The following is a 25,085-nucleotide window of genomic DNA, read 5'->3' as shown; positions in this document are numbered from 1 at the left end:
TTTTCTGTAGCATCAAATAGAACAACACTTTCATGATTTACTTTGTGAGGTAAAATGTCTGAAAAATTTTCCTTCAGTACTTTTATGGAACATAGAAAAGATATGTCCCTTAGCTGAATACCACTGAAAAGCATCCAATAACTTTTTATGAATTAAGAAAGATGTCTCTGGAGTGGCAACTATGTTGCAATAGCTACTAATTTCTCAGATAAATTTTAATTTAATCTATTTGTATTTTAGGCAGGTAGTTGGCAACTCAAAGATCAGAGGACCACAAAGTTATTTGAGCTTGATTGGCCAGAGATGTCAATTTATCCAACCCCAGTTTTACAAATAAGGATACTGGGATCTAGAAAGGGCAAGTCATTTGCTCTTGGTCACACATACAATTGTATCAGTCAGTTCAGTTGCTCAGTTGTGTCCAACTCTTCACGACACCATATGCTGCAGCATCCCAGATTTCCCTGTCCATCACCGACTCCTGGAGCTTGCTCAAACTCATGTCCATTGACTTGGTGATGCCATCCAGCCATCTCATCCTCTGTCATCTCTTTATCCTGCCTTCAATCTTTCCTAGCATCAGGCTCTTTTCCAATGAGTCAGTTCTTTGCATCAGGTGGCCAAAGTATTGGAATTTCAGACTTGGCATCAGTCCTTCCAATGAATATTCAGGATAGATTTCCTTCAGGATGGACTGGTTTGATCTCCTTGCAGTCTAAGGCACTCTCAAGAGTCTTCTCCAACACAACAGTTCAAAAGCATCAATTCTTCAGTGCTCAGCTTTCTTTATGGTCCAACTCTCACATCCATACATGATTACTGGAAAAACCTAGCTTTGACTAGATGGACTTTGTTGGCAAGGTAGTGTCTCTGCTTTTTAATACATTGGTTTGTCATAGGTTTGTCTAGGTTTGTCATAGCTTTTCTACAAAAGAGCCAGTGTCTTTTGATTTCATGGCTGCAGTCACCATCTGCAGTGATTTTGGAGCCAAGAAAATAAAGACTTTCACAGTTTCTGTTGTTTCCCCATTTGCCTTAAAGTAATGGGACCAGATGCCATGATCTTCATTTTTTGAACATTGAGTTTTAAGCCAACTTTTTTACTCTCCTCTTTCACTTTCATCAAGAGGCTGTTTAGTTCTTCTTCAATTTCTGCCATAAGGGTGGTGTCACCTGTATATCTGAGGTTACTGATACTTCTTTGGCAATCTTGATTCCAGCTTGTGCTTCATCCAGACCGGAATTTCGCTTGATGTACTTTGCATGTAAGTTAAATAAGCAGGGTGACAATATACAGCCTTGACATACTCCTTTCCCAGTTTGGAACCAGTCTATTGTTCCATATTCAGTTCTAAGTGTTGCTTCTTGACCTGCAAATAGGTTTCTCAGGAGGCAGGTAAGGTGGTCTGATATTCCCATCTCTTTCAGAATTTTCCACAGTTTATTGTGATCCACACAGTCAAAGGCTTTGGCATAGTCAATAAAGCAGAAGTAGATTTTTTTTTTTTTTCTGGAACTCTGTTGCTTTTTCTATGATCCAACGAATTTGACAATCTGATCTCTGGTTCCTCTTCCTTTTCTAAATTCAGCTTGAACATCTGGAAATTCTCAGTTCATGTACTATTGAAGCCTGGCTTGGATAATTTTGAGCATTATTTTGCTAGCATGTGACATGAGTACAATTGTGCAGTAGTTTGAACATTCTTTGGCATTCCCCTTCTTTGGAATTGGAATGAAAACTGACCTTTTCCAGTCCTGTGGCCACTGCTGAATTTTCCAAATTTGCTGGCATATTGAGTGGAGTGCTTTAACAGCATCATCAGTTCATACATACAGCATCATACAGTTGCATAGTTGATACTAGTACCCAAGTCTCCTTATGTCTTGTTCAGTGTTCTTTCTGTTAATACTGTTGCTTACAGAATAGGTTGTTGTTTAAAAATTCATTTATAGCTAAGTTTCATGATTTCATGGAAACAAAGTTATAAGCTAAGAATTCTCCCTTGCTCCATTCTATACTTTGTTTCTATGCTAATTTAAGCTTTAAGTCATATTAATGCTAGCCTTAGACTTTCTATTGCACGTGTCCATTCCTTTTAATTCTCATCTGTATCTGGTCATCTCATGCAGAGGACATTGCAGTTACCTCCTACATGATCTCACCTACAAACACTTGTAGCAGTTCATTCTGCCCATCTTGTCAGTTTCAACTTCTTAAAGCATGTTATCCTCTTTCTTTGTTTTCCAAAATCTATGTATTCTTCAAGGCCGAAATCAAAGATCGTCTCTTTCATCATGACTTTACTTACCACTCTAGGTATAAGTGATGCCTTCATCTAAATTTGTATAGCTCTTAGTTTGTTATAGCTATTAAATTCTTATAGCTATCACTCTAGATATAAGTGATGCCTTCATCTAAATTCATATAGCTTATTGGTTTGTTATAGTTGTTAAATTCTGATAGCTATCACTCTAGATATAAGTGATGCCTTCATCTAAATTCATATAGCTATTAGTTTGTTATAGCTGTTAAATTCTGATAGCTATTACTCTAGATATAAGTGATGCCTTCATCTAAATTCATATAGCTATTAGTTTGTTATAGCTATTAAATTCTTAAGCTATTAGCATTCAACTTTAATTCATCAGATACTTTTGAGTTCCTATTCTATGCTAGGAAATCATGTGGAGTTTACTACTTACAGACTTTAAGTGCAATAATTTGTGACTATAATATACTTCTTTTTTCAGATTATAATATACTTGATAACAGGGACCATGCTTGAAGATTTTTGTATTCTCCATAGCCCCATAGCAAAGAGCCTTTTGTACATAGTTGATGTTCTGTAAATATTTGTAGATATATTTTGAGCTAAGAAGGTGCTATCAGGGAGATGAAAGTGGCCTCTGTAGGATCAGTACACAAACTGTTAGATATCAATTATAACTATTTGAAGAGCTTCCCTTAACTCTTAAAGAAGTTGATTCTTTACATATCATGAAAGTGATAAAATGATCAAGGAAGAAGTATCAAGGAAAAGGGGGTATTTCATTCATACTCAGATAAATATTGTCAACAATAGGAAGTGGAAGAACACTGAATCGGATTAAAAACACTTCAATCTCAGTTTCTACATATATACAAATGGGACAGTGTTTCAAACCCACTTTTGCATATAGAGTAGTTGTACTGCATTAGTTAATGATGAGAACTGTAAAACTGTGTAACAGTAAGGTGTTTTGTTACTGTAAATCTATGTAACTATAAGGTATTATTATTTAATGGAATTCTGAATTCAAAAAGGGGCTATATCAAAATGTAGTAATTTGTAATGTTAAGTACTTGCCTCTCATATCTTAATTGGTGATAATATGCTTTTATTTATTTATTTTTTTTTTTATTATATGCATGTATTTCTGGGCTCATGTATTCTATTTGTTATAAAATGGATATAAAATAATAATTTTTACAGAATCAGATAAAAAAATCAAACAAAAATAGAGGTTCTGTAACCTTCTTCCCACACCCTGGTGAATCCTTTTGTGCCCCCACCAGTGGCAGGAAAGTACTTTGGAGACCACTTCATGTACTAGCGGCCTGTGTCAATTGCAGTGATCTGGGCAGGAGCCCCTTCAGAAAAGCTTCTGCCAGGGCTGATGTGAGAGGAGATGCTCCGGGGCCCCCACGTGGGAGCCAGGGAGTGCTAATGTGGGTGATTAAATCATTCGCAATAATCCATTTGGAACAGCAGCCGTGTCTAACATGGGGCGTGATGACTGCTCCACAAATAGAAAGGTGGCCAGGGAGGCTGTTGGTGGGACATATTCCAAGGACATGGGGTAGACACAGGCAGGCTCACCCTTGCTATGGTGTCTTCTTGCTGCCGTTAACCTGCCAGGCTCTCTGCCTGCTCCTGCAGTGGATCAGTCTGGCCCTTTCGTGCCCAAATGCAAGGCCTTCTCCTGCCTGTGAATCAGCTCTGCTCTTCCAGGACACCCTCACTGATACCCCTTTTCTCCTTAATCACTCCCTGGAACAAGTCCTCTAGGTTTGAATCATCCTCCTTCCTTTCCTCTCCTCCCCTTTCCTTCCCTTTCTTTCCTCTAATAACAGCTGTGCACTCAGCCTGGCTGTTCTGTATATGCCATGTACAGTAAACCTGTTGTTTCTGCTCTCCCACTATCAGTTCCCCTCTTCTTCTGGAAATCATAACCATCTTTTCCTTTTGTTAAACATCCGTTCTTTTCATTTTATTTTATTTTTTTAAATTTTTCAGCACTTTATTTATTTTTTTTATTTGATAAATTTAACGCCTTTTATTGCCATACCTCATTTTACTGTGCTTTGCTTTAGTGAACTTTATAGATACATGTTTTGTTTTTTTTTTTTTTTTCCTTGTTAATTTTCTGTTTAGTTGATCTATCCATAAGTGTGAGTGGGGTATTAAAGTCTCCCACTATTATTGTGTTATTGTTAATTTCTCCTTTCATACTTGTTAGGATTTGTCTTACATACTGCGGTGCTCCCATGTTGGGTGGATATATATTTATAATTGTTATATCTTCTTCTTGGATTGATCCTTTGATCATTATGTAGTGACCTTCTTTGTCTCTTTTCACAGCCTTTGTTTTAAAGTCTAATTTATCTGATACGAGTATTGTGACTCCTGCTTTCTTTTGGTCCCAATTTGCATGGAAAATCTTTTTCCAGCCCTTCACTTTCAGTCTGTATGTGTCCCCTGTTTTGAGGTGGGTCTCTTGTAGACAACATATGTAGGGGTCTTGTTTTTGTATCCATTCAGCCAGAGAGTCCCAAACAGGATAAACCCAAGGCGAAACACCCCAAGACACATATTAATCAAATTAACAAAGATCAAACACAAAGAACAAATATTAAAAGCAGCAAGGGAAAAACAACAAATAACACACAAGGGAATTCCCATAAGGATAACAGCTGATCTTTCAATAGAAACTCTTCAAGCCAGGAGGGAATGGCAAGACATACTTAAAATGATGAAAGAAAATAACCTACAGCCCAGATTATTGTACCCAGCAAGGATCTCATTCAAGTATGAAGGAGAAATCAAAAGCTTTTCAGACAAGCAAAAGCTGAGAGAATTCTGCACCACCAAACCAGCTCTCCAACAAATACTAAAGGATATTCTCTAGACAGGAAACACAAAAATGGTGTATAAACTCGAACCCAAAACAATAAAGTAAATGGCAACGGGATCATACTTATTAGTAATTACCTTAAACGTAAATGGGTTGAATGCCCCAACCAAAAGACAAAGACTGGCTGAATGGATACAATATGCTTTTAATTTAATCTTATTTTATTTTATGATGGTAGAGTGATCCTTGTCAGAGATTAAATCAAGGGAGGAATTTAAGGGACTTAATAGACTTTCAGATACATACTTTTCTTCATTCCCACTCCTGCCCCTTACCATTACATTGAGAGCATATCCAGATCAAGATTCCTTTGCTCTGACAGTGCTTGTCTTCATCTGCAGCAAGACTAAACCAGATAGGATTACCAGAATGATCAACTGGCAAATGAACTCATTTTGTTAGAAACAGCTTAGCTGAGTTCTGCCTATAGAACTGTCAGTGTTTCACATTTAATTTAAGCTTCACTAAACAAATAAGCCAAATGTTAAAAAAAGTAAAGGTATAATTAAAATAAAATTTAAACTATTCTTTCTCTCCTGAGTAACTTCATAATGATTCTATATTTTTACCTATCAAAAGTTTAGACTATTTGATGCCATCAATTAAATTTGAGCTCATGATATTTCTAATCAACTTTAGCTACTCAGTGAAAGTTTACTAATTCTAAAACACCCTGGCTGTCCTTGTAGAAATTAAGCCCTATCGTGAATGATGTAAATCAGTGTAGCATAGAAGAAATATGTTCTTAAGATATATTTTATTAAAATAAGCTTGAAGACTGTACAATGATGGATTTAAATGAGCAAATTGTCCCATTACATAACTAATTTCCTATTCATTTGACAACTTTTTACTGAATGCTTACTTTGTGAACAAGAAACCTAAACTCATTCTTCAATGGAAATTCTATTTCAAAAGAAAAATAGATCTAAAATGCATAAATAAATAAAATATTTACACATTACTATAAATGCTATGAAGGAAACACCATTTAATTCAGTAATTTAGAATTGGAGACTGCCACTAACTTCTTTATGTAGGCAGCATACTATTTATTTATTTATTAATTAATTTATTTTGGAGGCTAATTACTTTACAATATTGTTTTGGTTTTGCCATACATTGACATACTATTTAGATGTAAGTCAATTTACTATTGCCTCAGTGTGTTATCAAATCATCAAAAACAAGTTAACTAAAATCTGATAAAGCTGTGATTGCACCCAGTGTCTCCGGGCTTTATTGTACATCTACCATAAATGTTTGCTTTGGCTTCTAGAGCATTTCCTTAGTGTTTTCTGTGAGTCATTCTAAACATACTATAGAAAGACATAATCATCAACCAGCAGACCTGAAATATAACTAGTGTAAACAAGGTTTAAAAAGTCTCTTAAGGCTGGCTAAAATTCCCAAATGGACCAAGAACAGGATTCAAAGGGTCACTCATGTTTTCTCTAGCCAGACCTACAGTCATGGATAGCAAGATTATAAGGAAAAAATTTTCCAACAGAAATATTGTGGACAAATATGCCACAACAATAAGTGGTTTAAAACTTATGAAGGTTTTGAGAAATTTTGATGTTTAAGCTTGATAAAATAAGAATACTTTCAGATACATTATCTAATAATTAGAATTCATTTATGTTACTGTTTACAATATATATGTATCGATGCCCCCTTCTTATAAAAATTTAAAATGTTGTAAGCTCATTTATTAACTACCAATCCATCCCATATTTAATTTTCCTTTTCTTCCCTTTAGACTGACTTTAAATCCGACTGAGGTTTTAAAGAGTCAAGCTCATGCACCAAAGTATTTCAGAAGAAACATATTTAATATGACCAAAGTTTTTTTTTTTTAATTTTATTTTATTTTTAAACTTTACATAATTGTATTAGTTTTGCCAAATATCAAAATGAATCCGCCACAGGTATACATGTGTTCCCCAGTTCTAGGAAAAATAAATTTCTGAATTTTATGGAGGAAAAGAGGAAGTTGTTTTATTGTTTGGGTTCTTGAATGAGAAAATCATGCCTTTGGAGACTTAAGTGATCAAGAGGCTGTTTGGATGCCCTCTGGAAACTTAAGTAGGCCTAAAATATCCAGGCCTCTATTTTTATATTTTTAAAATGAAAGATACATTCAGCTCCTTTTTCTTTTGACATACATTCTTGTCAAAGAATTTCTGGGATCCCTAAAGAGATTAAACAGGTTTATAAAAGCTGCTGTGGAGTAAGAGTTGGCATATAAAATGAAGAAAGTTATTAGAGTGAAGAAAGTTTCCTAAAGGCTCCAACAGTGGAAATGTAACAGCTACCCATTATCATGATGTAATCACATCTCCAATGAGAAACTAAAAAAAAATTACCAACACAGATTTACTTGTCATTTATCCCCTACAGATAAAGTTAGAAGTAGAGGCAGGGTAGGACATATTTATTACATTTGTTGCCCAAATCAGCATTTTGTTTATTGCATTGGGCCAAGAAAACACATTAAATGACTAAATCATCTTGTCTGCAAACAGCTAAAGCCGAATTTAGTAGTCTCTAAAGTATGGCAATATGTGCAAGTTAATCACTGACTCATTTAAAAGCATAGGAAACATTTTTTTCTAGTTTTATTGAGGTAGCTGACAAAATTTGTATGTTTTTTAAATAATCATTTTATTTATCTATTTATTTGGCTGGTCTTTGTTGCTGTGCATGGGCTTTCTCTACTTGTGATGATGAGTGGGGGCTACTCACTAGTTGCAGTGTGCTGGCTTATCATTGCAGTGGCTTCTCTTGTTGCAGAGCTGGGCTGTAGGGCACAGGAGCTTCAGTAGTTGCTGCATGTGGGCTCTGTAGTTACAGTTCCCATTCTCTAGACCACAGGCTCAATATTTGTGGCACACAGGCTTAGTTGCTCTTTGGCATGTAGAATCTTCCTAAACCAGGTATCAAACTCATGTCTCCTGTGGATTCTTCACTAGTGAGCCACCATGGAAGTCCAATTTGTATGTTTTTAAGGTGTACAATCATTTTACATATATTAAAACATAGAAATGTTTTATTGATCTTTTGGAAATTTGAATATATGGCAACTACTTTGATTGAATGATACTGCTTCTGAACAAATTCAGAAATGTAGAAATAATGTTTTATTTTGAATGTCAAAAATAAAGTATGTGTATTTATCTTGTGGTCCCTAAGGTCCTGGAGTTATAACTAGTGTTAGGCAGTATTGTAAAATACATTCTTAACAATTGACAAGACAAATGAGAAATTTTCAAAAGTCAAGGTAAACTCCTAATTTTCTAATAAATTTAAAAATCCTTAATAAAAGGACAGTTAGCTCATGGATATTTATATATTTATTGGATAATTCTAACAAGAATGTTTCAGAATTTGGTAATTTCAAAATCTATTTTAAATAATCTATTAAACTTAAGCTACAGAAGATTTAAATTATTTTTTCTTAACTTAGTATAATTATGTACATATGGTGACAGTCAAAAAAAGTTCTGTTGAGTTTAGAAAGTTTTATAGTTAAAGAAGGAGGATCTCTGGTGAAAGGGAAATAAGTCCTCCAACATAAAGCCCACTAGATTAAGGAAGTATGCATAATCATTGACTTGGTATGTATGAGTATTTTCTACTTTAAGAAAATGTAATTTCAAAACAGGTTGGGTAAGTGAACTATAAAACAAAAACAAATAGTTCTGACAATTAAGTGACAGACACAAGAGTAGGTGAAAAATGCTCTCTTTCCTTCATTGTCACTTCCTTTCCCCAGCAACCTCAGATATATGTTTGCAACTGTGGTTTATTTAAAAAATCTTTCTATAGACCTTTAAGCAGGAAAGCAGTTGCCTTTCAAAAAAAAAAGCTATTAGAAGGATAGATTTTGAAGAGGTGATGAACTGACCATATATACTTGTAGTGGGTATTAGAGGGAGATTCCTGTTTCTGTACTACTAAGAAATGGAATAAGGCTCAAAATAGCCAAATTACATTACTTACAGGTTTTGTTTTTCAGCTTATCATTTTAAATTTCATTGTTCTTAAAGGGTATAGGAGCACTGGGAACTATTATACTGTTAGAAATAATGGTTGTTTTGTTAACTAAGATGATTATATGGGTTTTTATCAATCTCTTTTATATATTTAACTTATTTTGTGTGGATGTGTGTATGACTGTGTATGTGTATGTGTATGTGTCTGAGTGTGTGTGTGTGCACGCGCACATGTGCACATAACTCTTTTGGGGAAGATGTAAGATAGTTCAGTATTGCTTCAGAAAAAGTGTATAGTGAGCTGTGTGATTAATGGCTCCATGTTTAGGAAATTAAGGCATAGTGTTGATACTGGCTTACTTTTATCATCCTGTTGGCCTGATAAAAATGAGAAGAAAATTAGAAAGGATTATTTTCCCTAAAAAGTATTGGCATACCCAATGGGATGGGAAGGAAGGCTCTTGAGAGAAAGGGAAAAGACACAATATTCCTGAATCCTTTTTTGAAATTGTTATGACCCTAGGCCACTTTCTTCAACATAAATCTATAATGATATTTCCTTGCCTTCATACATAGAAAAGCCCTAAACCACATGACATTTCACATTATTCTTTACTCAGTGGGGATTAGACCAGAAATGTAATAACATTATTCATATATTTAAAACACTATCTGATAGCAATTCAGGCTTTCCAGCTTTCTTTGTGTTTTCCCTGCTGGTGTTTCATTGTGTGTAACCTGTCTAAAATTTCTGCAGAATTTAAGAAGATTTTTTGTAAAATATAATAAAGCCTTGATTAATTGGAAACTAACTAACCAGAGCTCTCAATTAACCAGTTTTATTTATTTATTTTTTGCTACACTCTCCTTTTAGAAGGAAGAGGCAAATGACAAGAAAACAAGCTGTTAACAGGTATTTATGTATTTATTTTTTAAAAATCAACTTACTGGGAATGTCCTGGAGCCTGTACAGATTCAGCCCAACTTCGATAATTTTGTTCCCTGTGTTATATTTACTAAGGTAGGAAAGTAGAACTGTTTAAAATTTTCAGCAGCAAATATTGAATCTTGCTTAATCCTTAATTAATAATAAAATCCAAATACCTGATTAGAACCTGTCTATCTATTTGAGGGTTTTAGTTAATTGGGGTCTTCACGGTTTCACTATTGCCAGTTAATGATTATTCATATATACTGTATTAACTGAGAGTGGATCCCGGGATCATACAGGTGGGAGATGACTTCCACCATAGAAAGCATCTCCTTTCCTGGGAACTAAAGCAGAAGCTAGAGAAAGGCTACAAAGTTGATGGGGGTTGAGTAAGGTCACTGACATAAAAATAATGTCACCTATGTAAAATCATGGGAAAGTGATTCACCTGCCCTGTGGCTCTGAAATGCTTAGGAAGGTACATTCACTTTTGCAGGGCAGCACAGGCTATTAAGTGTGCTATAGCAATAATGCAAAAACAAACAAACAGGCGTTCTAATCTCCTGGATCTTTCTAAGCATTAGGCACAGATATATATGCTGTAAGCATGATACTAGTTCTAAAATATTTGAAATTATTTTTACTCTAAAAATACCTTTTTAAAGTATTTGAAACTCTTAAGATTTATACTTTATATATGTTTATATATGTTTATATATATTTATACTTTATATATGCAATTTCAGCTAAATTGCAACCAGAGATGCCATATTGCTCAAGGCTTCATACCTTTTAGGTTGTAATGGGAACAACGAATGGGCAGTTAACAGAGATTTAAGGGACAAGGAAGGGAACCCATGATTCTAAAGTACATTTTGATATTGCCTGCCAGTAGCACCTCCTCTTCAGGTTAAGTCACCCTTTGTTGACTTTTGCCCCCTTCCTTCAGGGCTGCTCATGATGCATGTTTTATCTGTATTTTTTTTTACAAGGACAATGTCATAGGGTTGTTGGAAAGATGGGGGCCATACCATGTGATTTTCCTGGGTTTTCAACATGGAAAATGAAAATCATCAGGGTGGTGTTTCAAATATCTGGGGTATTTTCTGTACTGAATGTTACTCTTAAATATCATGCACACTAAAGAATATCCAAGTGACCTGAAGCAGTGGATGTGCCTCCTTAAGTGCTAAACTTATTTTTAAACTGTAACTTCAATGTTAGGGAGACTAGAACTCACTAGATTTAATTAATGAATGATTTTAACTGAAAAAGTTTAAATGGATTAAGCCTTGAGGTTAGGTTTGGGATATTGAAAATAAGTGTTCTTGATTTTATATAAATGCAATTGAATTCAGGCATTGAAATGGACTTTTTAAAAGTATAATGACATGCAAATTAATGTCAACTTTTTTCTCTAAATTAAACAAAATAGTTAATAACTGTATAGATTTACTTCTAGATTAATCAGAACACACATTATATATGCAGATATATTAATCTGAACACACATTATATATGCAGTTTTTACATTTGCTGTAATCAGAGAAAAACTGTGAAATGTTTTTGAAAGTATATGTACTGACACACAAACTACAGAGAAACAGGAGACTCGCAAATTCTAATACCTACTGAAGCAAGAATAGTAGCATAAACGAAAGGCCATAAACAGTAGGGAGTGGTGGGGACTATGGTGACCAGGAGAACATATATTCTTTCCAAGGTAGGTTTAGTTGCTTAGTTGTGTCTGATTCTTGTAACCCCATGGACTGTAGCCCACTAGGCTCCTCTGTCCATGGGATTCTCCAGACAAGAATACTGGAGTGGGTTGCCATTTCCTTCTCCAAAGGTGGCAGCTATTACTCAACTCAGCTGATTGTTACCAGAATGGGAATTCAGGCTCAGTGTTGTTAATATCTGACTGTTTAAGAGAAGCTGGGAATCCAGAATTTTATATTAAATTCCCCAATTCTTAAATGTTGCTAACAAAGTCAATAACCGCCCTCCCCCCCCCCAAAAAAAAAGAAAAAAAGCAACGCTATTCAGGCAAAGCAAAACTCAACTGTGGTCTGAATTTAGCCTATGGACTTAGTTTGCAACCTTTAGTTTAAATTGTAAGTCCTCTGTGTAAAAAAAAAATCACAGTATGTTATAAATGCACCCAAAGGTCTTGATGATGGAAAATTCATATAAAGTAAATAAATAATAAGTGGAGTGCTTGTAAATAATTCTCCTGATATTAAAAATTGTGGTTATGCACTTTGTGATATTTTTCTTACTATATAGAAATAGACAAGATAGTTTTACCTCAATGTGGTTTGAAAACTAAGATAAAATCATGAATTTTTTGTTTTCATGTTTATCAATGAAATGTGGTATGAAAGATCATTTCGTCTATGTCCAAAAGACAATGTTTAGGTATAGGTTCTGTCATATAATTAAGGCTACTATATAAAGCCCTATTTATGGTGCTTTAATAGGAAGAAAGCCATGTATATTAGCATGTGTTGTTTTATTTTAAATTGGCTTGCCTTTAAACAAATTCCCAATTTTATCTAGTGAAATTCCTTTGTTTTTACAAATGGTTAAAATAAGAAATAAAAGAAATGTAAGTAGTTAACACAACAAAACTTCATTTGAACTTTTGATAGGCATTGGCAAAGATAAAACAAAAGCTGGTCATTTGAGATTTTACTAAGAAGTAGCTTGGACTGATCTGGACTTTGCTTGTTTTTCTGTCTTGCCCTGGACCTTAGCACATAATCCCACTGTGCTACATTGCTTTTGACATCTGTATACCCCTTCATCACTGGCAATCCAAAAGAATATTTGTCTAAAAAGGAAACAATTAAATTCCAATCTCTCTAGGAAAAAAAGGAAAACAAGAAAAAAGAAAACTACCCACTGCTAAACTTGCTTTACGAAGGCAATGGCACCCCACTCCAGTACTCTTGCCTGGAAAATCCCATGGATGGAGGAGCCTGGTAGGCTGCAGTCCATGGGGTCGCTAAGAGTCAGACACGACTGAGCGACTTCACTTTCACTTTTCACTTTCATGCATTGGAGAAGGAAATGGCAACCCACTCCAGTGTTCTTGCCTGGAGAATCCCAGGAATAGGGGAGCCTGGTGGGCTGCCGTCTATGGCGTCACACAGAGTCGGACACGACTGAAATGACTTAGCAGCAAACTTGCTTTAACAACCCCTATGATATATACCATAAATCCTTAGGATGGTAAATTAATATTGTCATTTTTGATGAGAAACTTAGAGGAATTTTTAAAAGGAGAAAAGTGAAAAAGAAATAAAAGAATGCCAAATGTCAAATCTTAACTAAAAAATCCCCACCTTTCACTTCTTCACATATTATTCTACTTGCAGATTTAATACAGACACATATGAAAGATGAGAAATGGTTGGATAACTGGTCAATACATATGACACCGTGTAAAACAGCTGATGTTTATTTACTTAAATAAAATTTGGGTGGACAGTGCTTCCCTTTCTAGATCAGCAGATAGTTTTGATCACAAGTAATCTGTTGTGTTATACAGATGAACTATGTTTAAATGAAGTAATTAATTAAAACCGCTCCCTGAAAAATTTAACAAATGGAGATTCTTAGTTAATTGGTTAATCCTCAAAGGTAGAGAATCTAAGAAATAAGTGACTTTTTGATGCATTTGACCAATGTAGACATATAAATTGGAGAAGGTGATGGCACCCCACTCCAAAACTCTTGCCTGGAAAATCCCATGGACGGAGGAGCCTGGAAGGCTGCAGTCCATGGGGTCGCTGAGGGTCGGACACGACTGAGTGACTTAACTTTCACTTTTCACTTTCATGCATTGGAGAAGGAAATGGCAACCCACTCCAGTGTTCTTGCCTGGAGAATCCCAGGGACGGGGAGCCTGGAGGGCTGCCATCTATTGGGTTGCACAGAGTCGGACACGACTGAAGCAACTTAGCAGCAGCAGACATATAAATAAAGTTTTTCAGGATATATTTTGATGAACTAGTTTTTTTTTTTTTTTTTTGCCAGAACATTATAGTATCTAACAGTTTTCAAACATGATACACCTGGTGATTTTTCATGTATTAGTTCATTTAATCATCATGACAGCCCCATAAAGCAAGGGCTATTATTGTGATCCTTGTTTTGCAGATGATGACATTGAGGTACAATGAAGGTTAGTGATTTATCTAAGGCCACACAGCCTACAAATACTGAGCTAGCATTTGAATCAAGGCTGTTTGATTTCAAAGTTCATATACGTTGGATCAATATATTTTATAACCTGACAACTAGAATCAGACTAGTTACCAAAACATCTAATTTCATTATATGTGTGTATATATGTACATTTTGTTCATTCGCTCAGTCATGTCTGACTCTTTGTGACCCTACAGACTGCAGTACTCCAGGCTTTCCTGTACTTCACTATCTTCTGGAGTTTGCTCAAATGTGTCCATTGAGTCAGTGATGCCATTCAACCATCTTGTCCTCTCTCATCCCCTTCTCCTCCTACCCTCAATCTATCCTAGCATCAGGGTCCTTTCTAATGAGTCAGCTCTTCACATCATATGGCCAAAGTATTGGAGCTTTAGCTTCAGCATCAGTCCTTCCAATGTATATTCAGGATTGATTGCCTTTAGGATTGACTAGTTTGATCTTCTTGATGTTCAAGGAACATTCAGGAGTCTTCTCCAGCACTACAGTTAAAAAACATCAATTCTTCGGTGCTCAGCCTTCTTTATGGTTCATCTCTCACATCCATATATGACTGCTGGAAAAACTCTATGGACCTTTGTTGGCAAAGTAATATCTCTGCTTTTTAATACGCTGTCTAGGTTTGTCATAGCTTTTCTTCCAAGGAGCGAGTGTGTTGTAATTGCCTGGCTGCAGTCACCATTTGCAGTGATTTTGCAGCCCAAGAAAATAAAGTCTCTCACTGTTTCCATTGTTTCCCCATCTATTTGCCATGGGGCCGCCCACTTACATACTTAATGTACATTCAGAGGAGGTCATGAAGCTGAAATATATTGTGTATATAACATTAAAAAATATAATAATTATGCTTGAAATTATTGTTTTATTCCACTGTCCTAAAATGAAGAACTACAGTTTTACCATACCAGACTCAGGATAGCCAATCTAGTTTTCTGTTTAGTTGAGTCGCTCCGTTGTGTCCAGCTTTTTGCAACCCCACAGACTGCAGCACGCCAGGCTTCCCTGTCCATCACCAACTCCCAGAGCTTGCTCAAAATCATGTCCATTGAGTCGGTGATGCCATCCAGTCATCTCATCCTCTGTCGTCCCCTTCTCCTCCTACCTTCAATCTTTCCCAGCATCAGGGTCTTTCCCAATGAGACAGGTCTTTGGATCAGGTGGCTGAAGTATTGGAGCTTCAGCTTCAGCATCAGTCCTTCCAATGAAAATTCTGGACTGATCTCCTTTAGGATTGATTGGTTTGATCTCCTTGCAGTCCAAGGGACTCTGAAGAGTCTTCTCCAACACCACAGTTCAAAAGCATCAATTCTTTGGCAGTCCACTTTCTTGATGGTCCAACTCTAACATCCATACATGACTACTTTTAGAGGGACCAAAAACATATTTGCTGAACTTAAAATAAATGTTTGTAAAAAGAAAATCAGACAGCACCTATAAAAGGAGATTCAAATAGATTGACAGAATTTTCAAAATAAACCTTGGTTAGCTTTTTTCCCTTTAAATACAGTACTGTAATGAACATCATATTTTCTTTTGTCCATGTGGGAGAATTTCTCTGGTGTATACGCCATAAGTGAGATTTTTGAATTGTGGGCTTTAATTTAATAGTTACTGCCAAATTGCTCTTTAAATCTCATCTGGTTTGCGCTCCCACTAGCATTATATAAGAGTTCCTATGTCTTAACATTCTTGCAAATGTAGTAGGTATTTTTTAAACAAATATTTCTTTGAAGAAAAAATGATTGTTTTTTTAATTGATTCTCTTCCATGATTATACATTACAGATGAAATATTGATTCTGATCACTTAGTGCACATAGCAATGTTTACTGACACTATTTGCGTCACTATTTTTCATTTAAAATATATGAAGTTGTGATAAGCATACAAATAGTATGTAAAATTTTGTAAACTATTTTCCAGGTTACAAAGCACTTTCTCATAAAGCCTCATTTGATGAAATAGTGTGGTGTACCAGGAAGAGCTCTGGAAAATCTCAAGTCAGAAGTTCATGGCCTTAACAACCCTGAAAATCACTCTGTGGCTTGGGACTTCAATTGCTACATCTGTAAAATTAGGATGTTTGACTAAGCAATCTCTTAGAAACAAACTATAACCTTTGTTCTATGATACATATCACCCCCTTTCCTTGAACCCCAATTTACTTATTGTGCATAAACCATAAAGCCAAAATTGAATTTTATCAATTTGTGAAATCTGTTGTAACACTCTCTCACTTATTTAAGATTATGAGTTTATCCTGTTTATCTTGTGTGTCTCTTAATTCAAGGACAAATGGGGGTGTGGGAGGGATAGAAGATGGAAGCGGGTGTTCAGCATTAGAAGGACTAGACTGTCATAACACACAATCTTGAATTAATCTTCAATGTTGCATACTCTGAAGCATCATATTTCAAATGCTGAAAATGCAATCAAAGTTCCACCACTGTTTGTTGTGGCTTTTTGTTTCTTTTCAAATTCACTTTATGCAGATTTCAGATTCAAAGCAGAGACTATTCAGTATTTTCAGCTCACTTAAGATTTGTTTCTAGCAGTGTTTTTATGGTGCTGCACACAACTACTTAAAGTATTGAGAGGACTCAGGTTGACTATTCTGTATTTCTATTTGGATAGAGGGAGAGTAAGTAATTGGATTTTGCATTTGGAGAGACTTATCATTAGGAAGATTTGGATCTTTAACCTGAGGTTTAACAAAGAGGTTTCAGGATTTCTTAGATTCTGTATGTACCAGAAAGAACACCCAGAAGCATAACTATCTAATATTATGAGATTAAAATATAAAATGGAAAGATGTGAAACTGATCTTATTTAAACTCCTGGAATTGCAAATATGCCATAAAACACACTCACAGACACTCACATGTTCAAACACAAGTATATATACTATCTCAAGCACAGAATACCCAGAATACCTATTTCCAATGACTTTTTAAAAGGAAACTTTTTTTGTCTATGAGAATATTGAACATAGTTATGTTTTTAGTGAAGCTTCTACTTATGGAAGTTTTCAGTTCTGGCAAACAGAATCTAAATCAGTTAATCTCTGGTGATGAAGACATTTTTAGAGACCTCTCTTTTTATGAATAGTCCTGAGAAAAATGTTTGACTGTAGCATTCCTAGAAAGTGAATTGGCCTCCTACAGTTTCAATATCAGATATTTCAAGAAAATTGTGGTTCACACACTTTGTTCAAATGACTTCCAGATTAATACAATTCACATGTGCATCCTTCATTGTCCGAATGTGACAATCAGCCTAGAAAATCCCACATAAGTTGCCTTTGAGTGTTTTTACCCATTTTGGTGTATTTGTGAACTGACCCTTGGGCCCATATTTAAGAACTTCCATTGCCAATTTTTGCTAATTGGCATCCTGCTTTACAGTTTAAGCATACTCTGAAAACCGCTATTTTGCTTACTGTATTACTTCCATTAGTTCAGTGAAGAAGAACTTGTGCCAAGTTAATCTAGATTATTTTTTTCCCTGATCATACCTATCCTATGTGGAGATGTAATCAAGTTATCTAACTTTTTCAATAAGCACTAAGTAAATCACTCAAAACAGAGATATCCCAAAACCTTTCAGCTAGTTTCTGTAGGTCAGAGCATTTTCAAGACAGCACATCTTGGGTGTTAAAAAAAAAAAAAAAAAAGTGACTGAGAAGACTGTTGGGAAATTACCATTCTGCTTTTTTGAGAAAATAAAAATCATGTTTTTTTTTTTTTTTTTAAGTGGGACAGACTTTTTTATTTATTTATTTTTAATATAAATTTATTTATTTTAATTGGAGGCTAATTACTTTACAATATTGTATTGGTTTTGCCATACATCAACATGAATCCACCACGGAAATGGTACTATTATGCCAAAATGGCCGTTCTTTGGTTTGTAGTCCTTGAAGGAATTATGTTCCATGGCAACATGCTCAATAGTCCTGCAGATATGTGTGAAGCACCTTAAAGACATGCCCTGCTTTCTATTTTTGAGAATACCCGAGTTTTCAATACAAAAAAATACACTTGTTCAAAGGATTCACCTCCTCCCAGTATACTAAGACTTCAAAGATCTGCTGTTACTTTGGATTATTATTGGGAGTTTTTTGTTTTTTAACTAATTATAATGTTAAACAGAGGGCCAGTACAAAATGATTCAGCCATAAAATGTAAAAGATTGTCTTAATATATCCATTAGGAAACTAAGATGTTAAAATTATATGTAGCTCAATCAGTAGATTCATGTAAAGTGATAGCTCATAATTCATGATACAAAGTGATATATCATCTGATATGTAGTGTTATAGATTTTAAAAATATGTAAATAATGTGAAAACATATAAAATATTCAAGCCTATTAATAATAGCAGCCATGCTTTGATTTGTTGCAATTAGAAATATTTAAAACATTTTGAACTGATTTATTACCAGAGATTCTCCCTATAGACAATATTTTTATTTATATATATATGAATTATTCATTGATTTTTATTTGATGGAGGTCAGATGATTTGGACATTTTCATTTAAAATGGCTATTTTAGCCAGGACATGGAAGCAACCTAGATGCCCATCAGCAGATGAATGGATAAGAAAGCTGTGGTACATATTTACAATGGAATATTACTCAGCCATTAAAAAGAATACATTTGAATCAGTTTAATGAGGTGGATGAATCTGGAGCCTATTATACAGAGTGAAGTAAGCCAGAAAGAAAAACACCAATACAGTATACGAACACATATATATGGAATTTAGAAAGATGGTAATGATAATCCTTTATGCAAGACAGCAAAAGAGACACAGATGTATAGAACAGTCTTTTGGACTCTGTGGGAGAGGGAGAGGGTGGGATGATTCAGGAGAATGGCACTGAATCATGCGTATTATCTTATGTGAAACGGATCACCAGTCCAGGTTCGATGCATGAGACAGGGTGTTAGGGGCTGGTGCACTGGGATAACCCAGAGGGATGGGAAGGGGAGGGAGGTGGGGGCGGGGTTCAGGATGGGGAACACATATATACCTGTAGTGGATCCATGTCAATATATGGCAAAACCACTACAATATTGTAAAGTAATTACCTCCAATTAAAATAAATAAATGTATATTAAAAAATAAAATGAAGGTAATGTGAAAAGTGAATATACCTCTATACTTCTCAAAACGTGAAAATAATGTGATAATGTGAAAATAATGAAGATAATGTGAAAATAAGTAAATTTATATTAAAAAATAAAATGGCTATTTCTAGCTAAATAGTATGTTTCTGCAATATAATCAACAGAGCTGTATGCTTATGCTACTTTAAATTGAAATTAACCTAAATAACAAAAATAGTCATTTTATATTCTTTATTCTGTAAGCGTTTTACAAAAACGCATTAAATTACATTGGTGTAATTTATAGTGCATCAATATATTGATATTATATTGATATTGATGTATCTAACATATTAAATATAAAAAAGTTAGTAGTTTTTATTGTTTAATCATGGTTTACTTGTGGCAATAAAGCTCCCATTGTATTCAGAACATTACATAAAGGGAATTGGTGACTTCTGTTTGAAGCAGCCTATTAAACAATTGTATATACATATTTTACTTTTCAGTTGCATTATAAACAAATAGTGCTTTCCTTAATTCGTGTTTGTCCAGCCCTCCCTCTTCAAAAATCACTCCTTGTGATTTTGGGGACTAAATTAGAGATTCATGTAGAGACAAAGCAGTTTTTAATAAAGTTGAGCTTGGTACCAAAATGGTTAGAGATGATGGTTTTTCATTTTAATGAAGTTTTTATTTTAAAATAGTTTTAGATTTACAGAAAAATTGTAAAGGGAGTACAAAAGACTTGCCATATACCCTGTACCCAGTTTCCTTATTGTTAATATCTTAAAATTAATGAATCAGTTGTCACAGTTAGTGAACCAGTATTGATATACTATTGTTCAAGTTTATGGTTTATTTAGACTTCTTCAATGTCCCCTAATGTCCCTTTTCTATTCTAGGATGTAAAGTGAAAGTTGCTCAGTCGTGTCCGACTCTTTGCCACCCCATGGACTATACAGTCCATGGAATTCTCCAGGCCAGAATACTGGAGTGGGTAGGTAGCCTTTCCCTTCTCCAGGATATCTTCCCAACCCAGGGATCGAACCCAGGTCTCCCGCATTGCAGGTGGATTCTATACCAGCTGAGCCACAAGGGAAGACCAAGATGTAAGATACCACCTTATGCTTAGTCATCTTGTCTCCTTAGACTCTTCTTGCCTTCTGCCAGTTTTTCAGACTTTCCTTGTTTTTGATGACCTTAACTGTTTTGAGAAGTATAGGTCAGGTATTTGTGGAATGTCCCTCAATGGGAGTTTTTCTGATGTTTTTCTCATTGTTAAATTATGTCTTTGGAAAGAAGACCTCAGTAGTAATGTGCCATTTTCAACACAACAAAGATACATAAAATCATTATGACTTATCATTATTGGGGTTGACTTAATCACCTGGCTTCTGTAGTGTTTACTAAGTTTCTCCACTATATAAAGTTATTTTTTTCCTTTTCCCTGTCTATACTGTACTCTTCTGAAGTTTTTGGAAGGAGGTCACTATGTGCAGCCCACAGTTTAAGGAGTAGGGAGTTATTTATGCTTCACGTTCATAAAGGCAAAGCATTTGCAGAAATTATTTGGAATTCTTTTGCAAGGAAGATTTGCCTCTTATTATTTATTCACTCATTTTTTTCCACTATGATCTCATAGGTATTTAATTTATATTTTGACTTGTAATCCAGTACAACATTATTCATTTTATTCCTTAAATTTTTCCAGCTTTTGTCATTGGGTGCTGTTTCAGCTGGCTGCTGTGTACTTTCTACATGTCCCTGTCATTGTATATTTTTCTGAGCACTTCTTTACTTTCTAGTACTATAAGATGCCCCAAGCTCATTTTGTATATTTACTGCTCTAGTTCTAGAATCAGCCATGAGGGGAAAGTTTGATTAGGGGAAGATTTGATCTTCTCATTCCTGAGTAAGTGTTGGAAGTGGCTAAAAAAGAAGGTCAGGGGAACTCTTCAGTTCCATTTTCTTGTTTATACCCTAAATTTTCCATCATCCTGGTAATGTACATAGACCTCATTATCTTACCACATATATATCTTCATTTCTTTCATAATATCTAGTAATTTCATACTATATCTATGATATCTAGAATATATCATAGTCTTCTATAGTCACACACATCCATGGTCATGCATAGATTTTAAAAGGTACTGTGCACCTCTCCAGCATACATGTCCTTTCTGTAAAACACCCCCCACCCCCTGTATCCAATATACTAAATTTATCATCAGTTCCTGAGTCACTGTGGATCCCTTTTTTCCTCAGAGAGAGTTTTGGGTCAAATAAGTTTGGGAAATATGGTGTTAAACAAACATAAACAAATTCGTTTATCACAGGTCTTCTCAGGGCTTATAATTCATTAATTTGCTCTATGAATCTATAAGATGTGATATACACAATTTCTCAGTATTTTGACTAAAAGAACCTTTTGTTTAGAAAACTGGTATCCCATGAAATACACTTTTGAAAATACTGTTATAGTGGTAGGAGTCCTTAGTTTGTGGTCAGAAATCTTGTGTTTAATCCATCACTGTAAATAACCAGCTCTCTGATTACAAGCTAACCACTGAAAATCTCTTAAGTCTTTGTTTTCTTATTGATCAGATGGACCTGTGGATGTCTCTCACAAGATTGTCGTGTCTCACAAAATTTAATAATCTCTGTGAAGGTGGGGACCATGCCTTTGTTTTGCTGACCTCTGTTATCTCCATTATCCAGCAAATTTTCCTGACATTCAGTCTTCAAATCCAATAAATATTTATTGAGCAGTTAAATGTTACTATCAATTACATTATTTTCTATTTCTCACATAGCACTGTATAGCACTTATGACATTTTGTAAGTTTTTTCTGAAATGAGGAGTCTATGCAACAAACAAACAAACAAAGACAGGATATAGGCACAGTTGAAGTGGCGAAGAAAACAAACAAATGAACAAACAAACCTTATTTCAGTCTTTATTTTACTGAGCATATGCTTCCAGCCAATGACTGACTGCGTTCAGATTAGTTTTCATTGCTTCAGGCTGACCAGATTTCCTTTTGAAATAAGGGCACTGGAGCTTTCACTTGAACACTGTGGTGATATAAAATTCCTGCTTCTGAGTCATTGAGCTGGTGCTAGAAGAAGAGGAGCATCTGTGAGCACGGGCTGTCAGATGGCCTTCTGAGCCCTAAAGTGTTGAGGCTACAGCTGCTGGGTTAAGAAGCAGTTGGAAGCACTTTGTCACTCCTTCTTGTACAACCAAAGGAGACCCACTAAAGGATTTTTACTTTCTTTGGACGTATAATCCGTGTTGATTAACAGGAATTATGGGGTGGGTCTGTCATGGGAGTGTCAGGACAGGCCCTGTTAAGCAATAAATTTTGGTAAGAATAGTATTGTTCAGATAGTAACAGGGACAGGGACCTCACGTCATCTGTTTTGCTTAATCCCCCACAAAACAGCACATTCTGTAGGTATTTTCGGAGGCAAACATTTTAAGTTGCAGCTTCTCCTTGTTAGGGAATCAACTGGATCATATGTATTATATTTAATTTTGAAAAAATTATCAGCCTCTCTAGAAATGCTAGGTGATTATTTAAAGTCTAGGAAGAACCCATTTAGCTTTGGAAAGTATTTTAATCAAGTACTAGATTTGTTAATTAGTAAAAAAATGAACATGAGCAGTGCAGGGTTCTTTCCTTTCTTAATATTTAAATCAAAATGATGCACACTAGCAAAGCTTTTTTCATAATGTGATTTATGAATGCTGAAAAAATAACTTTAGTTAAAAAAAGCTCTATATAGGATAACGGTATCCTGTTATTTTCACAAGTGTTAGTCAGACATGGAAATCCTCCAAAGATAGTTTAATAATTTGTAGCACTGCTCTTATGTACTCTCTTAAATAGAAATACTTGCCCCATGTCTCCTTCCCCATGAAAAGATGAAGTATGTACTTTAAAGCCTGTATAAAATGTGTGTGAGTGGAGAAGGGAGGACATAATATTAGATTATACAGTACTATGACTGCATTGCCTAATGGATTTTTAATTTTTCCCCCTAAATCTACTGCTTTCTTTCAAAAGATGAATTTCTCAGAGTTTCAGCTGGTACCTTCACTAAATAAATCATTTCAGATTTTAACCAATTTTACTAGTTATTTAACTGAATAGATTGTTGGACAAGACATTCTTTCACATGTTATTTTGAAATTTTTGCAACTAGTCTTCTTTATTTATTTTTTTATATTCATTTTTAATTTAATTTTTTAACTTTACAATATTGTATTGGTTTTGCCATATATATAAGCATTTATAGGGAAGAGTTAAAGCAAACATTTCAACCTTAATCAAGAAATTACCTTTCAAAATCTTTCCTTGCACTTTTAAAATTCATTGAGTTTTTTTGAATTTATGGTGGCACAGCTAGATTCCAAAAACTGCAAAAATAGTTAAATAAAGTTGGAGATTTTGTAAACAAGTGAAGTTATTATTCATTCTGAACCACACTACAAATGTGGGAGGACATGTCAAATGATAAATTAGGCATGAACTGTTTTAATCTGTAAAGTGAACATGTTAGCAAATGGCTTGCAATTGTAATTAGTATTTACGGTCTTTGGAGTGTTTCTTTTAAAACAGTGACAGGAAATTGATCAGCTTTGGTTGTCATAGCAACCAAAAGAGTTCCATTGTTTCTGTATTAGTCTATTATGCTATATACCCATGTTTAGATACATTTATGAACTATAAACTACTTAATAATGCAAAAGAGGTTGGGATGCAGACATGCCAAACTGACAAAAGTCCAAATGAATGGTTCAACGGTTGTCATGACATTTCTTTTACAAAGCAAATGATCTCTGGAAAAAAATTCTGAAAAATAGATGAAAATGTGAATCCTTTTATGACAGTATGTGGCTGTCACATTTATAATAACAGACAATAATTGATGATTTATGAGATGACACCATGGCAACAAAGTCTTTCATCACTGGCACCCGTAGGTTACTTTTATATCAGGGCTTGCTGGTACCAGTGAAAAGTGTCCAACATGACATACAAGAAAGTCTACTCCTCTCTTAATCCATTCAGTTCAGTTCAGTTCAGCCGCTCAGTTGTTTCTGACTCTTTGCGACCCCATGAATTGCAGCATGCCAGGCCTCCCTGTCCATCACCAACTCCTGGAGTTTACTCAAACTCATGTCCATCAAGTCCATGATGCCATCAGCCATCTCATCCTCTGTCGTCCCCTTCTCCTCCTGCCCCCAGTCCCTCCCAGCATCAGGGTCTTTTCCAATGAGTCAACCCTTCGCATGAAGTGGCCAAAGTATTGGAGTTTCAGCTTCAGCATCAGTCCTTCCAATGAACACCCAGTACTGATCTCCTTTAGGATGGACTGGTTATATCTCCTTGCAGTCCAGGGGACGCTCAAGAGTCTTCTCCAACAACACAGTTCAAAAGCATCAATTCTTCAGCACTCAGCTTTCTTTATAATCCAACTCTCACATCCATACATGACCACTGGAAAAACCATAGTCTTGACTAGACGGACCTTTGTTGGCAAAGTAATGTCTCTGTTTTTGAACATGCTATCTAGGTTGGTCATAACTTTCCTTCCAAGGAGTAAGCCTCTTTTAATTTCATG

General features: G+C 35.1%; 1 protein-coding gene across 1 annotated transcript in view; it reads left to right on the top strand.

The window, feature by feature from the left end:
- The window catches only part of LOC133242595 (dachshund homolog 2-like), a 362,765-nt gene that overhangs the window by 205,590 nt on the left and 132,090 nt on the right, over nucleotides 1–25,085 (top strand). Inside the window, exon 2 of the mRNA XM_061408775.1 lies at nucleotides 10,048–10,086. Within this exon, the coding sequence (XP_061264759.1) occupies nucleotides 10,048–10,086 (39 nt within the window). The remainder of the gene's footprint in view (nucleotides 1–10,047; nucleotides 10,087–25,085) is intronic.

The sequence above is a fragment of the Bos javanicus genome, chromosome X (assembly GCF_032452875.1).
Source record: "Bos javanicus breed banteng chromosome X, ARS-OSU_banteng_1.0, whole genome shotgun sequence".
NCBI lineage: Eukaryota > Metazoa > Chordata > Mammalia > Artiodactyla > Bovidae > Bos > Bos javanicus.
This window is presented reverse-complemented; position numbering and strand designations above follow the sequence as displayed.